At 41.1% G+C, this 17126-nt stretch overlaps 1 protein-coding gene across 16 annotated transcripts in view; it reads right to left on the bottom strand.

Annotated features, from left to right (window-relative positions):
• The window catches only part of SYNE1 (spectrin repeat containing nuclear envelope protein 1), a 462745-nt gene that overhangs the window by 242117 nt on the left and 203502 nt on the right, over positions 1 to 17126 (bottom strand). For all 16 annotated transcript variants that reach the window (XM_032338689.1, XM_032338697.1, XM_032338702.1 and 13 more), the window contains 10 exons: positions 16626 to 16776; positions 16219 to 16377; positions 14206 to 14388; positions 11365 to 11466; positions 8842 to 9045; positions 7630 to 7837; positions 6708 to 6820; positions 5360 to 5565; positions 3599 to 3754; positions 177 to 468 (listed from right to left, as the gene is read on the bottom strand). In XM_032338689.1, the coding sequence (XP_032194580.1) occupies positions 177 to 468; positions 3599 to 3754; positions 5360 to 5565; positions 6708 to 6820; positions 7630 to 7837; positions 8842 to 9045; positions 11365 to 11466; positions 14206 to 14388; positions 16219 to 16377; positions 16626 to 16776 (1774 nt within the window). The remainder of the gene's footprint in view (positions 1 to 176; positions 469 to 3598; positions 3755 to 5359; positions 5566 to 6707; positions 6821 to 7629; positions 7838 to 8841; positions 9046 to 11364; positions 11467 to 14205; positions 14389 to 16218; positions 16378 to 16625; positions 16777 to 17126) is intronic.

Raw genomic sequence — 17126 nt, 5'->3', positions numbered from 1 at the left:
TACAAAGGGGAAACAGGCTCCCTCCATGATCCCTTTTGCCAACATCATCTTTTCTCCATCATGTCCTCAAATCTTCACTTAGAGGCTCACAGAGCAACGGGGACCCAACTCGAACATATGTGAATTCAGCAAACGGATCTTCACGAGTTGTCAGTGTGTGGCTGGTCCCTGCTTACCTGTATCTGTAGCAGCCGCTTTTCCAGGGTGTCTTTGCTCCCAACGGTGCTCTCTGCCGCGGCCAGTCTGTCCTGAATGCCCTTCACCCAGGACCACATGCTCTGCAGGGCTTCCTCCAAGGCCTCGTGCTCCTGCAGGGCCATCTGGCAGCTCCGCAGTCTCTCCTTGGTCGTTCTGAGTAAGTTCTGGTAGTTTGTGAGGAGCTGGGAACACAGGCGTCCTTCCTTTCCAGCGCCGTGGCCTTCTTCACTGAGAAGCTGCCCTCTCTGGGAAAGCTTATCCAGAGATTCTCTAAAGAAAACAGTAAAAAAAAAAAAAGAAAGAAATTGAATTCTGACATTCTAGAACGCAGCAGAGTGAGGAGTGATTGTTGATCCTGGAGAAGTCGCCAGACAAGAGCTCATAGCTGACATGCCTTTGAAATGAAGATGCCGGGGACTCTCACAGGGCTGGCTCTGCCTTCTCTATACGTCTGTGAATGCAGTCCGTATACATCAGGGAATTTCACTCCATCTATGCTGTGCTTAGATCCTGGCCGCTCTATTATGAGGAATTCATTGCAGAAAATGGCCCAAGACTGCTTCTCCAGCCTTATCTCTAACATCTCTGTTCCGACTGAATGCTCTAATCCTGAAATGTCCCCAAGCCCTCTGCTTTTTGGGGTCTATGTGGGGATTCCTCTTTTGGGAAAACCCAGTGATTCTCCCTTGCTGCCTTCTCAGCTGGCTCTTCAAAGCCTAGGCAGGCATTACCTCCCTGATACCCCAAGAGAAGGAGAGTATAGGGCTCCTCCCCTGTGTGCCCTCTGCCCCTGTCTTATTCTATCTCCTCAAACAACCTGTCTGTCTCAATCCACAGGCTTTCAACTTCTAGAAACCAGGGTTATCACATTCATCTCGTATCCCCAGGACCCAACACAGGAAGATAAAGTGCAAAAAACCAGTTCGTATCAAAAGGCTATTATATGAGTGCTGATGGGTTTCCTTGTTGTTTCTTGCATACTTGGCTCATCTCAGTTTGGAGTTATGTTAATTAGGTGCAGGGAAAGTGCAGTCCTGTGTGGCTGGACTGGCTTCATCTTGTTTGACAGAGTTCAGCTTGTGTGTCGGGAACTTCCCAGGATACCAGAAGAGAGAGTACAGATATGTGAACATGAACTCTTGTGAGTAGTAGAAAAAGAACACAAACTTTATCCCCTGCAAGGTCTGTCATTTTTTTTTTTTTTTTTTTTTTGGATCAGCTACCAAGGATATAGCATCCTGGGGCCCTCTGGGAGGTTTATTGTTCATATAATATTGCACCTACTCTAACTTGCCTTTCTTATAATCTGGTAAGACAAGAACTTGGCTTAAGCAATGATGTCAGTTAAATAAATCAGGACAATGTGCATCACTTGTTACTACAAGAAGGACAGCTTAATGGATGATAAAAGTTCAATAATTCTCAAATCTGGGGTACTGTAAAAAAAGGCATCCCCCAAGATAGTTGAGTACTTGAAATATTCTGATGGAAAGTCCAGAGGGCTAGGAGGATCAAGCGGCCCACACGTGAGAGGTAACTCACCTGGAGAAGCTGGGAAGCATCAGAGTAAGTTAAGATTCTCTGGAGAAGTAACCAGTTACAAAGAGCCTGGCAGCAAGCACACTGAAGGACTCTTATCCTTCAATCCTGGAATATCACAGAAGAATATTCCACAAGACTGTGTAAAGTCATTTTAGAAGTTTGGAAGAGAGAAGTAGGTCTGGTCATGCTACATTGTATCCAGACCTGAGTTAAGATTTAAAAAGCAATAAAATGCAGTGTCATTTTCAGAAAGCTATATAGTTAAAATGATACTGTCATCCTATTAATTCAGCAAATATGTTCTTTTTCTGGCATGATATCAGACATTGCGACTGTAACAGTGATGAAGACCTAAAGGTCCCTGGCCTTGAGGAACTCACTGTCCGGGGCTGGCATGTATAGAGTCAACAAAGAGTTTACCCCATGGGAAGGGCTCACAGCGATGCGACCAGAGCATTCCAGCAAAATTTTGTAACCCTCATTAAACTCAAACACCAATAAGAGCTGTCATTATGGGTCATGTTTGTGTATTTGTTTGAATGTTTGTTTTTTAAGGCAAGGCGTACTAGGCATGTTTGACCCAAAAGATGACTCAGCAGAAACAAGGAACGAATATGATCAGAATTAGACTGGAACTGATTGATGCTCCTGATGTGTCTGGTCAAGCAGGCTGGGTGCTGGCCTCTGCTGCTTCACAGACGAGTGAATCTGCTTTGAAGAGGACAGATCAGAAGTTTTGGGTCTAGCTGTACCCAGGTAACAACAAAGCAACTGATAATGCCAGTTGGATTATGAATTTAGGGATCAAATCCCCAAGGCTGGTGGAGTTAAAAGCACAGTCCAGATGACTCGGCCTGGGCCAGGAGCCACAAATGTTGGCTTAGTCGGGAAACAATGAAGAGACAAATACCGCGGAGGAGAAGAGGAACCTCCAGGGTAGTCAAACTTAAGGACCATACCTTTTGCTTTACTAAGGACATTGTTAGGATGAGGGTGGGGACTGAAAATAGAACTAGAGGGGCTCCTGGGTGGCTCAGTGGGTTAAAGCCTCTGCCTTTGGCTCAGGTCATGATCTCAGGGTCCTGGGATTGAGCCCCACGTCGGGCTCTCTGCTCAGCGGGGAGCCTGCTTCCCTTCCTCTCTCTCTGCCTACTTATGATCTCTGTCTGTCAAATAAATAAATAAAAATCTTAAAAAAGAAAGAAAGAAAGAAAGAAAATGGAACTAGAGGGGCACCTGGGTGGCTCTGTCAGTTAAGCGCTTGCCTTCAGCTCAGTCATGATCCCAGGATCCTGGGATCGAGTCCAGCGCCAGGCTGGACGTGCAGGGAGCCTGCTTCTCCCTCTGCCTGCCATTCCCACTGCTTTGTTCTCTCATTATCTCTCACTCTGACAAATACATTTAAGAAAAAAATGAAAGTAGATGTTGAAGTGTGTGAAGAATATATGGAAATGGGTTCCACAGCCTTATTTCTGTAAGTGTAGCGTGCCTTTATAAGGACCTTCAATCCTAACAACCTGAGAAAAACGTATGGTACTCCTTAGCAGTGTAATGCTTACAGGCTAATATCAAGAAGTTCAGGAAATAGGTGGCCTGTCCAGTTTGTTGAGCAAAGGGAGGCAGATGCAGATAGATCCACACTGCCATCCCTATGTTCTCTCTAGAATACCGCTCTGCTGTAGAGAACACTGCACAATCATCTGTATTCTAGACATTTAGGGACAGAAACATACACAACCACCACTAATTAAGCAACCAGCCAACCAACCAACCAATTAACAACCAAATCCAATAACCAACCAACCAGACAAAAAACACTTGTTAGTAGGGAAAGACCTGCTCCATTGCAGCACCATACCTTGCAGCCAGTAGCTCTCCTAGAAACAGCTCAACTTTATGGACTTCATTCTTCTTCTCAGGAATGTGCTGCTTACTCTCTCCTAAGTTTTCTGTACTTAACCTTTCATTCATCTCATGGATCCATAAGTTCAGTTTTCTATGCTGATCCTCAAAGCTACAGAAAGGAAAATACTTTGTAGAAATTCTTCTGCACTCATTATGATAAGTAACATCTAGTATCTGAGGTCATGGCGTCTATGGCCATTAAAATCTCATGAATTTCCCAAGTATGGAAGAAAACTCAACAATAAGCCCATCCATATTACCACTTACTTCAGTAACAAAATGAAAAATCATGGAACTTTCTCTCCTTTTTTTTAAATTTAAGCTGTGTACACTTTTTTTTTTTTTTTTAACACAAACAAAAACTTTATTGATTCCCACCTGGGTGGGTATGTATGTATGTATGTATGTATTTTTAATTTTTATTTATTTTTTAAATTTCTTTTCAGTGTTCCAGAATTCATTATTTATGCACCACACCCAGTACTCTATGCAATACGTGCCCTCCATAATACCTACCACCAGGCTCACCCAACCTCCCACCCCCTGCCCCTCCAAAACCCTCAGTTTGTTTCTCAGAGTCCACAGTCTCTCATGGTTCATCTTCCCCTCCAATTTCCCCCCAACTCCCTTCTTCTCTCCATCTCCCAACGTCCTCCGTGTTATTCCTTATGCTCCACAAATAAGCAAAACCATATGATATTTGACTTTCTCTGCTTGGCTTATTTCACTCTTTCTTTTGAGATCCTATCTTAAATTGATTTCCTGGTAATCAGCTGGTAGTTATCAGCAAGACTGCATTCCCATGTCAATGTGCACTTGACTTTGTGTCTTACAACAAGGACTCTGAATTGGGACCAATGGGTTAAGGACAGCAGTGGAAGCCCAGGAAAGGAAGGGAAAGTCATCTCTATGTCTTTGTATCTTATGGAGATTTGAATAGGCATAAAGAGCACAAGGACTAGAAGTTTTGAAAACAACATAAGTTTTCTAAGAAAGCTGGACAAGAATAAATTACTCTGTGACCAGAAAGGTATTTTGATTATACTGACAACTTCACTCCCCCCTACATTTTTTTCCTTCTAATTTTATATTCATCCCTGTTAACATAGCTTTCTGATTGGAATCTTCATTCATAGAAATTAGGCCAGTGTTTTCTGTCATTACTCAAACCCAACGGAAGTGGAAGCAAAGGGGTGCCTGGGTGGCTTGGTTGTTAAGTGTCTGCCTTTGGCTCAGGTCATGGTCCCAGGGTCCTGGGATCAAACCCTGAATCAGGCTCCTTGCTCAGCGGGGAGCCTGCTTCTCCCTTTCTCAGTCCTTTTGCTGGGGTTCCCTCTCTAGCAGTCTCTCTCTAATAAATAAAATCTTCAAAAAAAAAAAAAAGTGGAAGCAAAGAAAGGACTTGGATAATCTAAAACCTGTGTGTCAAGCCTCTCAGACTTTTAGTTTTAATTTAAATTTAATTTAATTTAGTCATTTTAATCAAATAGACAAAAACACATGCATGTAGGCCATTTACAATAACTAGTGAATATAGTTCCTTACTTTTTCTATGTAGAAAATAAAGCCACAGTCCCATCAAAGTTCAAGCAATTAAGTGTTATCGTAGTATGAACCTGTACTCTCCAACATTATTTGTTTATTTACAGTGGCTCTTTTCTCAAAGTCTTTGAAAACGTATTCTGTACATGATGATATTATCAAAACAACCTACCTCCCAAGTTCTAAAGCACAGTCTTGAAGAGCCTGCTTGTCCCTCAGACATTGCTTCAGAAATGCCTGGAATTCCTCATTAGCCTTTGTAATTTGCTCCTGAATGCTGCTGACAATTTGTTTAGACACGTGTGCATACAAAGTTTGTCCTTCTTGAGTCACAGCATCAAGCTTGCTCTGTCCATCACTGATCGAGTCCAGAATGTTCTGTTTCAAGAAATAAAGGTAATAGAAAATATTTGCTGTTATTCAAGGACCCTGGAGCATGTGAGCACTGACCACAATTCTGAGTTGAGATAGAAAAGCTCAGAGCCTGAAGACAGAAAGTCTTTAGGCCAGAGTGAGAAGGTACAACTAGGTAGACACAAGGCTCATGACCGAAGACGGTGCCCGCCAGGACTGGAACCACTGAAGAATCAGCTGTGACAAGGCTAGCCTGTAAAGGAGGTTGTACTCATCCAGGCCTTGCTCTCAGCCTCTACCTACTCTCACTGTCCCAGCCCAGCCCAGGTTCTACTTCTTCACAGGTTCACGTGATACCTTCTCAGTACAGAGCTGCTTGTAGTGAGAAGTGTAGTGAGAAGCCGTCTTCTGGTCCACCTTGCACACAAAGTCCTCCCCTCAGGTCCCTTTTTTTCTTGATGTGCACCTCTTCCTTGAAAGATCACATGCGTGGACACAAGCTTAAAGGGGACAACTGCACATTTCAATTCACCATGCCTCCTGGAAAACCAACTTCCTTTTTATAATGATCTCGCTACTCTGGCTTTTCATGAGTTACCTACATAACTGTCCTCACTGATTAGGCTACAAAGATCCTCATATTCCTCATTCATTTAAAACAGTTATTTATTTTATTTTATTTTAAAATATTTTATTTATGTATTTATCAGGCAGAGGGAGAGGCAGGCTTCCCGCTGAGCAAGGAGCCTGATGCGGGGCTCGATCCCAGGACTCCAGGACCATAACCTGAGCCAAAGGCAGATGCTTAACCAACTGAGCCACCCAGGTTCCCCTAAAAAAAATGTTTTTATATAATACTTAACTCAGTGTTTTGTTCAGATGAGCTACTTGGAAAAGTTGTCCCAAACTCAAGTTGAGTCAATCACTTCTGAACTCTACTTCGCAATGGCTTTTTCCTTCCTGAATTCATATATTTTTCATAGTCAATAAAACCTGTAAAACCTGTATTATCTATAGCTTTCAGTGTGCCCTAGCTCTAAATTGGATTATAGGTTATTAAAAAGCTCAAGTCATGTCTTCTTTTTGGAAAGAGATGATTTAGGTCTGACCACAAGGCCCAGGAGTGCAGCTCAGAGAAGACGATGGCACACTGCCAGCTTCCATACCTGAAGATCATGGAGCTTTGCCTCTAGAACTTTGCTATCGCCAGTTCGATCAGATGATGCCTTTGCTGCTGCCTTTATTCCAGAAAACCACTCTTGGAATTCCTGCATAGACTCTTTCGAAAGTAACAAACATGAAAAAAAAAAAAAGTAACAAAAATGAGAAATACATTCAAAACACTGAATGAGCCTCTAGGCTCAATGAATTAATTCTGCCCTTCAGCTCACTGCATCTTGCCATATGAAATATTTCAGAAATAAAATCATAATAATGTAGAATAGACTACAACATGACTGTTCATGGCAGGACTGAGAAATTACCTCAGGGGAAAGACTGAAAAGAAATTTGTATTCCTGAAATACCCGATTTCCCACTGTCTTCCTCTTGATAAAGAAAGATAATTGAATGAATATGGAAGACAGAGAAGGGAGAAAGGCTCGGGCCATTTTTATGGCAAAGGAAGGAGCCATCTCCTCTTCCAGCCAAGCGGACTTAGAACATCATTCGGCATTGTCATTACGGCAGAAGCACAGAGCCCAATCGGGGACATATGACTGGCAATTTCCTAAACTATACGGCTACTGCTATTTCATGGCCTCTCCTAATTTCCAAGTTCACTGTGTTACTTCATCACAGCAGTGGAAGTAATTTTCCACACAACTGAGCTACATGCAGAAAATCCAGATGAAATTTGGAATCCTCAAAATGGTGGATTCCTACTTTCTTGGAGAGAAACAGGAAGAACTCAGCTTATGGCGAGAGCCTGAGCACAGCACGTACAGTGCTCAAATCTTGACACACAAATAAATTTAAAGGATCTTCTGGAAAGTTTTCTCCAACTAGTGCTGGCAGTTTCTAGGCAGCATTTGGTTTGTATTCTTTCTGGTAAACAAACGTTTCATGCTAAGCCCCGTCAGAGCTCACCACTGAAGTGCTTCTCCAGAGAATCCTGCAGGCTGGCCTGTGTCTTGGAGCACAACTGGCTCACAGCTTCATGGTTCTTTATGAGTCCCGTCAGAGCACTGCCCAGGCTCTCCAGCTCAACGGAATGGTATTTGCGGCACAAACTGTTGAGATTTTCTTGGGTAGAGCTGATGTTGCTTTGCTGACTTTGAAGTTCCTTTTGTATCTCCTACACAATGGAAGAAAGCCATGAAGGATATTCAAGGGAAATATCCCCCCTACTCCACCATGGCACTTTCTGGAAACTGATGCTGTTGAAATCTACTTAGTAAGGTACACACTGTTGTGGGATTTTCTTTTTTCTTTTCTTTTCTTTCTTTCTTTTTTTTTAAAGTGTTCGTGATAGATCTGTTGACTTGCAGAATTTTGCCCAGCTCTCCTTGGGACCCACTGCAAATGGTTGTTGAAAGGTACTAGGATGTGGATTACAGTCTAGGATTCCGAGCAAATGGAATAGGTTCTCAGAGATGCCAACCCATAACCTTGGATTTACTCAGGTGACTAGAAACTATCAGCGGAGTCACAACCCAAGTTCACATTTTTTGATGGGCCAGTAAGGCTTTGTTTCAGGGTCACAAGCCACACCAAAAAAGTACCAGTACTTCTAAAATATATGTCCTTATTCTTAAGTACAGTAAGAAAAATGCTAAAGAGAACAGATCACATATGTTGAACACTCAACTCCCAAGCTAGACAGACAGTCGATCAGGAACATTATCTCTATGGATAGAAGACATGGAAGTAGAATGCTAGCTCTCAAATTTTTTTTTTTAATATTCTTCCCTAGATAAAAGCAGTCATACCAACCAATAAAAATTAAGAAATGAAAAACTATTTGGCATTCAAATTTGAAAAATCATGGAAATTCAAACAGGTCTTCTATTGGCTTTACCCATTTACTGAAAAAGATACTAACAAGCACAGCTTATGAGCAGGTCCTACAATAACGCGTGCTTTCTATTTCTAGATTATTCATCTTCAACTTCTTACTACCTGCCTTCATTTCTCCAAACACAACTTACTTGCTGTATCCAACATCGTGAATTAGTTGGCCTGGTGCTAATACAGGTATAACTGAGAGCAAAGGTTATATTTTTATTCCAGTCACCACAAAACAGGAGAAGCAATATTACCATTGGAGGTGTGCAGGCTTGATGATAGGTGATTACCTACCTTTACTTTTCTCAGCCCTTCCCATGTCTTAGTCTGGGCACAGTTCATCAGCGACTCCTCTACTTTTGCTAGCCAGCTCGTCATGTCATTAATAAATTTCTCCACCTGGGTACTCTGAGCAGTGAAATCTTTCAAGGTTCCTTTGGCTTCTTCAGTGATTTCTTTGGCATGCTCCAGTTTCTGCCTTAGGTCTGCTTCTATAAACTAAACATAAAGTAAGATTTCATTAAAAATTTGTGAAGACCAGAACACTCTTTCTGTGGGAAATCTGTTCGTGTGCAGCTTGATTGTAAAAAGCACATAAGCCTAACCTGGGATGCTAATTCAACTCTTCTAAGAAGGGAAATCAGTGTGTACAAGTGGTCAAACACTGTAAGTGACGGGAACGTGGAAACAGTGGCAGTTGACACTGGATGCTAGAGCGGCAGTTCGGTGGAGATCCAAGGAATACGTAAGATCAGTTTTCAAAAGCAGAGTTCAACCTACGCAGTTACCACGGTGGTTACCAAAACCCTGCTCTTACTTCTTCCTGGGAAACACGCACACATTTTATCCCCTGATGTAACCACTACTTTGAACAAACACCACCGCAAGATTTTATCATAAAGCGATTTTATTTCTGCCTCCCACTTTAATGTGTTTAGTGAGGCTGCTTCTTCTCTCCTCCTAGAAGATTTGTTTTGGGAGGGCTCCTGACTTCTCTGGCCCTACAGATAACAAAAGGACTTATAAAATCATGATAAATTGCAAAATGGTTTCAATTCCACAATTAAAACATCTAGGCCCATTTAATAATCAAAACTCTGAACTTAAAGTTAAGGCTTTTTTCTTATCCCCAGCTCAGATCTGCTACAAAAAGGAAGCCCGCATGAAGAAAAGAGCCAAGTGCCTCTTTGTCTTTCTTTACTTTATTTCTATTCCCACACGTCCTATAGCTTCTGACCCGTAAAGGCCTGGACCAGCAGGAGGTGGGGGAGGGGCTCTGACATTTTTGAGAACTATTATGAGCTGTTATCTGTGCTCCTTAGGCCTGGTGACATTTCACATTCTCTCCTGTCACAGGCCTTAGACTGTGGGGTTTTCTGAGACTCCCTTCACCTCGAGGGACCTCGCACTGGCATTGCCGGCATGCGAGCAGTGCTCTCCTGTTTCTCCTTCCACAGCCTGTAGGCAGCTCTGCTTCTCGCTGCTGAGGCTCGCTCCCCTCCAGAAAGCCTTCCTAGAGAACCTGAGATACCCAACACCGATGCCTTCTCCTTGTCTTTCCTCTGATAATTCACTTCTGGGCCAGGGGCCCACTCTGGCATTCACACCAGATGATTCTAAGATGCACGCCACCCAAAACAATCAATTCTTTTGGCAAAAGCATCAACAGTGAGTCAGCCCGTCTTTCACCCATAAAGTCTCTCAGGGGAGTCAGAGAGGAGACTCCAGGGTCCACCAGCTGCAGGGGCACGTCATTCTCTCCAGATGGTACCACTGAAACTCTTCTCCTGATTTTGAGGTAAGGAACAGGTGCCCCAACACCTCTTCATGGAGTACATGTGAGGGACAGGGGGTTATGAGAGTCACAGTACAACAGTAGCTCTCTCCCCAAACCCTGCCGCCATCTTTACTCTGCGAGAGGCCACCTGTTGCCCATTTGTATCCATGACACAGGCGACAGGCACAAGCACTCCTTTCTCGTTTCCTGTATGATTAACACCCTTTGCTTCTTCCAGCGTCAAGTGAAATTCTAACATTCTGGTATGTGTGTATCATCCACCGATGATACTAAGTGACAGATGCACAGTCTCAGGTCAGAGAGAATGTATAAACATGCAAGATACAGGGGTTAGCAAGAAGCAGGGAGTAAAGGACAAAGGCCCAACAGGAAGAAGGAAAAGGTAGAGAAAATCCATGAGGGCAGCAAGAAATGCACGGCTTAAAGTAAGGCAGCGGACACTAAGCTTGGAGATTGAAGTGCTAGCTGCCCAAAGAGCCCCCCCCACTGGTCGTTCCCAGAGCTCCCCCAATGTAGTCCAGGCTTGCTGGTCAGAGCGGGTCTAGCCTGCCTGCCCCGTGCGCCCCGTGGGTCTGTGCCATCCGTGAGTCCTCGAATGAGGTTTGCAACAGTGATTTTGCCAAACCCGATCACCGACTACATGAATTAGAAAAATATCAGTATTCATAAGTGTGCTTTCTATTCTGGTACAGACAGAAAACAGTCCGTGAGGCAAGCTGGATGATAATACTTACAAAATTTAGTAAGGAAAAGGGGAACTAATCTTATTATACTTGTCTTAGAAATATGCTACTAATACTAGCACAAGGAGTTCTAAAGATGTTAATGTTTTAACCCCCTATATGGTAAGATCCACATGATTGCTTAAAATGATGATGATAATAATAATGAGAATATATGCATAGGTATTATATATAATACATAACATTTATTTATTGTTGTTATATGTCAATTATATTAGAGATTATATTTGAGATAGAGTCTAGTATGTAGTACTTATTACAAACCCGAGTACTTACCTGAAGATCTGGTGGAGTTTCTGGATTTTTAGTTAATTCTTTAAGATCATTAACTTTGCAGTGAAGTTCTTCCAGTCTCAAGGCTTTGTTTTTAACTTCAGTCTGCCAAAATAAAAGACAAAGAGAAGAAGCACAACTTGTGCAAACCTGGACATATTACATTTGGCACTTAATAACTCCAAGAGTTAACCCAACTTCAAGCCAGAGTTTAAAAAAAAAAAAATCTCTGATTTTCTGAGGACTCATTATTTATGCATGTGGAAAAATGTCATCATTAACTTTTACTTCAAACATGAGGGAGTGTGCGGAACTTTCTTCCCACTGTCCTTTATTGGGCGGGGCGGGGGGAGGGAAGCTCCTGGAAAAAATTAAACACTAACTAAAAAAGTCTTGAGTCAGTGGGGATTTTCAGTAACTGTCATTTATACATTAGCTTTAATATCACTGGCTACCATGGCAGCATTGCACTTCTGAGGAAGCATTTCAAAGCAAATACACATTAGGAATGCCTCGTTACTGTAGGCTATACGTAATACATCAGAAATGTTTCAAATAAAAATTTAAGGTATTTTTATTGTAAATAAAAACCTTTTTAAAATTTTTTTTGGGGGGCTATTGATTGATTGATTTCACCAACACTAACACAAAACAAAGAAAAGTAGAACAAAGAATCATTACTGAACAAATTAGATCCTTGTAAACTTCATTATTTATTTGGGGCCACAAAGCACCACTTGATAAAGCATCCCTCTCAACTTAAATATAGCATTTTGGTTCTTGATGGACACTAACAAAGGTCCTGAGCCTCATTCCAGAAAGTGATTTACTTACCCGGTGAGACGTGATGAACTAAGTGCCGGGGCCCCTGGCTTCCTCCAGGAGCGGCTGAACAACTGAAGGTTTACACATACACATGTACATGCTTTATTTTTGAGTTGCAGCAGCAATGCACAGTCAGGCCCTGGGCCGAATCCAGTCCGCTCGTGTTATTGATTGCTGTACCATACAGGTGGTCGGTACCATAAAGAAACCCACCTCTGTGAGTGACTAAACCTAGACGTGAATGTGGGGTTGATGCTCACTGGCTTTCTGGATCCCAAAGATCAGCAGTAGGTGGGCAGTGTGTGCCGATTAACCAACCAGCTCCCCCCACCAAAAAAAAGACCCTGCCTTGCAGCATTGACCAGCATTCTGAGCTACACATGATGTCACCGCCCACAGGGTGGAAAGCACTGCTGTGCCCCAGAGCTTTTACATTCCCACCGTGCAGATCAAGTGGATACCTATAGCTCAAGAGCCTAGATAATAGCTGTATGTAGAGTAGAAATTGAAAATGGTAAGTTTTAAGTAACTATTAGCTTGATTTTTAATATCATTTAATTGTAAGTTAATTTTCAATAATGACTATGTTTAACACTGGCTTGCAAATGTCTTTAAAATTGAATAATTGACTTTTGAGAGCTGGTAGGAGCCCTATTCTGGCAGGTACTACTGTTCTGAGCTGTAATGTTAATTTAACATCAAAGAGAACTTAAGAGACCGCAGTATCCCTCTCCTGATTGCATTTTCAGTCTGGCTAATTTCCTCGACTTCTGTTTGCCCTTAGAAATGGGCGTTTGGGGGCGCCTGGGTGGCTCAGTAGGTTAAGCCTCTGCCTTCGGCTCAGGTCATGATCTCATGGTCCTGGGATCGAGTCCCACATTGGGCCCTCTGCTCGGCAGGAAGCCTGTTTTCCCCTCTCTCTCTGCCTGCCTCTCTGCCTACTTGTGATCTCTTTCTCTGTCAAATAAGTAAATAAAATCTTTAAAAAAAAAAAAAAAGAAATAGGCATTTGATTTAAAAATCTCTAGAAAGTTTTTTGGATCAAAGGTAGAAAATGTAGGCATAGAGTTGATTCCCCTACATTTTTTCAGACTGTAGTCTGAAATCTGTCTTGATACGTGTCTTGCAGTCACGTATATGTCTTGTTCCATTTGAGTGCTGGGCACAGTCCTGAACACCCGGGCATGCAGTGGTGACTAATCTGTGCCCTCGTGGAGAGTAGTGATTATATGCTTTATGAAACAAGTTATCTCTTGTCACCGTTTCCTCGTATCCACTTCATTTTTCATCCCAGCCTAACTACGACTGCACATTTTGCATACAGAGTGTAAATGTAAATAAAATAAATGCCACAAGTACAGGGACTTTATCTGTCTTACCGGTTATTCTCAGGGTCTACCACAGTGCCTGGCATACTTTAGGTGCTTATTAAGAATCTGATGAATGAATAAATAAATGAATGCAAGAAATGGAAATAAAAAGTTTAAAATAACCTGATGACGAGAACTTTAAAAGGCCAGTTTCTGGGGGAACCTGTCACACTCTGGTCTCCAGTTTTCTCCCATTTCCGAAGAGGAAGTAGAAGAACCTAGCACCTAAGGTTAAGTGTTTGGCACATGGTAAGTACTCAGTAAACATTTTGTTTGAGTGGAAAAAAAAAAAAAAAACCCAAACTCCTCTAAATATTACTAAATGACAAACACTTTCAACTTGGTTTTACAGTAGGAAGGCGTAATAGTCTTAGCTGAATGGAAAGTGGGAAGAATACAGATTTTATGGACTTTCACTTTTCTACTAATATTTTAAATACAGAGCCCCAACTAAGAAGTGATAAAAATGGGAGGAATAAGTCTTAACCATTGCCTATTCAACTCTCAGGTAAATAGACAAAGATAGTTAAGACTTCGGTAGCATACATATGTGTCTCTGAAAGAAAGAACTTTAACAAAAAGGATACAACTTTCTCATATTCTGGTTAATGAGCTCACCAGCTCACAAAAGTAGATATAGTCAGTTTACCTCAAATTCCTTAAGGACTTCTTCTGCTCTGACGCTGTTATTCAGGTGGCTGATGCTTTCGGCCAACTGTGGAACGGAACTATTGGACCACCCATCAATTTCCTCTTTACTTGAAAGTACATCAGCCCAAATGGTCAGGCTTACCCTCAGCCTATCCATGTTCTCCTCAATTTTCTCTGACATCTGGGATGGAAAACAGAAACCACACCATTATTCATCTGGGGCTTTTAGGTGCTTCTTTCCCCACCCAAGTACTAACAATGTTGATGCTGCCTTAATCAAAAAATTATATTCTCACTGGAAAACGAAGTTTTACAAAAATGATTGTAAGGGAATTAGTGCATTTGACTCAAGCAAATGCTAACTGTTACTAAATTGTTTCTGTCATTGGGAGAATTGACCAAATTTCTGAGACATTTGATTTTCATTTGTAAATTGGGAAATTAAGAGCAGGTCTATTGGCGTCAACTGTAACATACTCTGAGGTTGAGTTGTATAGGATAGATACCCACCAAGGGGAGTGTTGGGTTTATTTTTAAAAGTAACACAGCAAGCACTTTTATTTGTAAGGCTGAAACATAAAAATGGACATTAATTAGACCTAAATATATTTATAGAATAAATAAATACATAAGATATCAACCAACTTTGTCGGTTTAAAGTAAAGCGTTAGTATTTAATAGTCTTCCTGTAATAAGAATGTTCTTTTAAAAGTGGAAGTGGGTAAGGTTTTCTGCAGTCCCCAAATTATTAGATTACAGTACATAATTATCAATGTCTAACTTTAGTAATTCAGCTTATGTAACTTAACCTCCAGTAATAGAGTGCAGGTTAACAGGAGGGCAACCGAATCACTGGATTTTTGAGCTGGATGCTACATAAAATATGTATGGCTTGAGATGTGGAGCTCCAGAGAGATCGAGTGACTTGTTCTTCTGTCCCATAGCTAGAAAATGACAGAGCAAGAACTAAAACCCAAGGATGTAGACTACAAGTCTCATGTTTTTCAATGCAAAATTATAATCTTATAGCCCCAAGTTATTACACATTATAGTTTCATATTCTACAGGATACTTATAAATTATTCTTTAATTTTTATCCATAATCCTAGAGTTTTGGGAAAAAATATTTAGAGTTATAAATTTGTTGTAATTGAAGCTACGAAGTGAAATTCGAGAAAATCTGCCACTAAGTTTTTGTTTTGTTTTGCTTTGTTTTGTTTTAAGAGGTGGAGGAGGAAGGCGTGGGGAAGAGAGAGTCTTAACCAGGCTCTACCATGCCCAGTGCAGAGCCCAACCCAGCCTTGATCACAGGACCCTGAGATCATGACCTGAGCAGAAATCAAGAGTCTGATGCTTAACTGACTGAGCCACCCAGGCGCCCCTGAAAATCTGCCACAAAATTTTAAGAAAATAAAGCAAACAACATTTTTTTTTATTAGTTCTAAACTTTATGTGAATACTGTTTTTCTTCAAAATATAATTTTGCACATTAGCATTAAAAGTTAAAAATGAGGGACACTTTGGTGGCTCAGTCGGTTAAGCATCTGCCTTCAGTTAAGCGTCTGCCTTTAGCTCAGGTCATGATCCCGGAGTCCTGGGATCAAGCCCCTGCAGTCAGGCTCCCCACTCAGCTGGGAGTCTGCTTCTCCCTCTCCCCCTGCTTGTGCTGGTTCTCTCTCTCAAATAAATAAAATCTTAAAAAAAAAAAAAATTTCAAAAAGCTAAAAATGGAATTCACATCCTTAAATAATTCTTTACTCAAAAATAGTGACTGACTATGGACTCTGAAAAACAATCTGAGGGTTTTGAAGGGACGGGGGGTGGGAGGTTGGGATACCAGGTGGTGGGTATTATAGAGGGCACGGATTGCATGGAGCACGGGGTGTGGTGCAAAAATAATGAATACTGTTATGCTGGAAATAAAAAAAAAAAAAAAGAAAAGAAAAAAAAAATAGTGACTGACAAATGTGACTATGTAAACTGTTCATACAATTCAGGTGGATTATCTTACATCCAGCCATCTGTCCACAGTGCTCTCCATGTCTGTTTTCACCAAGATGAAATCACTACTGTGAATTTTTTTCAGCTCGGATAACAACTGTTTTCCTTTACTGGTAAAATTATCCAATTCTTTCTGTTTATTACACATTTCATTCTTGACGGTTTCATGCTGTGGACATAAATGTTTCCTTAATTAATAAAATAATCAGTGATAAGTCAGTCATTCAAAACCATTTGCCTCTAAGAAATTTACTTCATGGTTGACCTTATGCAGAAACCAGTGATATTAATGAACTATACATTTTTTTGGATTGCTAGAATCCTAGGATATCGGTATTCCTAAAAAAAAAAAAAATTATATGTGAAAATCAGATCTACTAAGCAGTCTACTAAAATAAATACATTTTGAATTATTACCTTGGATAAAGCCCATCTAAGATCTTCCTGATCTTTTATAGTATTTCTGGTTGCAATCACATTGCTGGCATTTTCTAGGACTTTAGATACAGCCGACTTCAAGTTCTGATATTCCCTCATTAAGTCAATAAGTCCACAGCACTGACCCTGGCTATAGTAATTAAAGAAAAGGTATCATTTATTATCATGTATGAAAGGTAAGTGTTCCCTATGACTGGACCTGATATGTAACTATGTAAATTTATTCTTAGATGGATGCTGGAATCAAGAGGAAGCCATATTTCTACCTACAGAGATGAAGAGTGCGGTTAAGTCAACTTAACTCTAGCATCCAAATTGCTCTCCAAGAGAAAAGAATGCACACATTAAAACAAAATCTGTGACCTCAGTGACAAGAAAAAAATATATGTTCTTGACAACTAAAACTTTTGTAGATGTCAACAAATTTTTGCTTTTCAATTTTTTCACTATTTAACTACATCATAATGGTATAGATTAAGG

This window comes from Mustela erminea, chromosome 4 (genome assembly GCF_009829155.1).
Source record: "Mustela erminea isolate mMusErm1 chromosome 4, mMusErm1.Pri, whole genome shotgun sequence".
Taxonomy (NCBI): Eukaryota; Metazoa; Chordata; class Mammalia; order Carnivora; family Mustelidae; genus Mustela; species Mustela erminea.
Note: the sequence above shows the minus strand (reverse complement) of the source record. Positions and strands in the feature narration are given on the sequence as shown.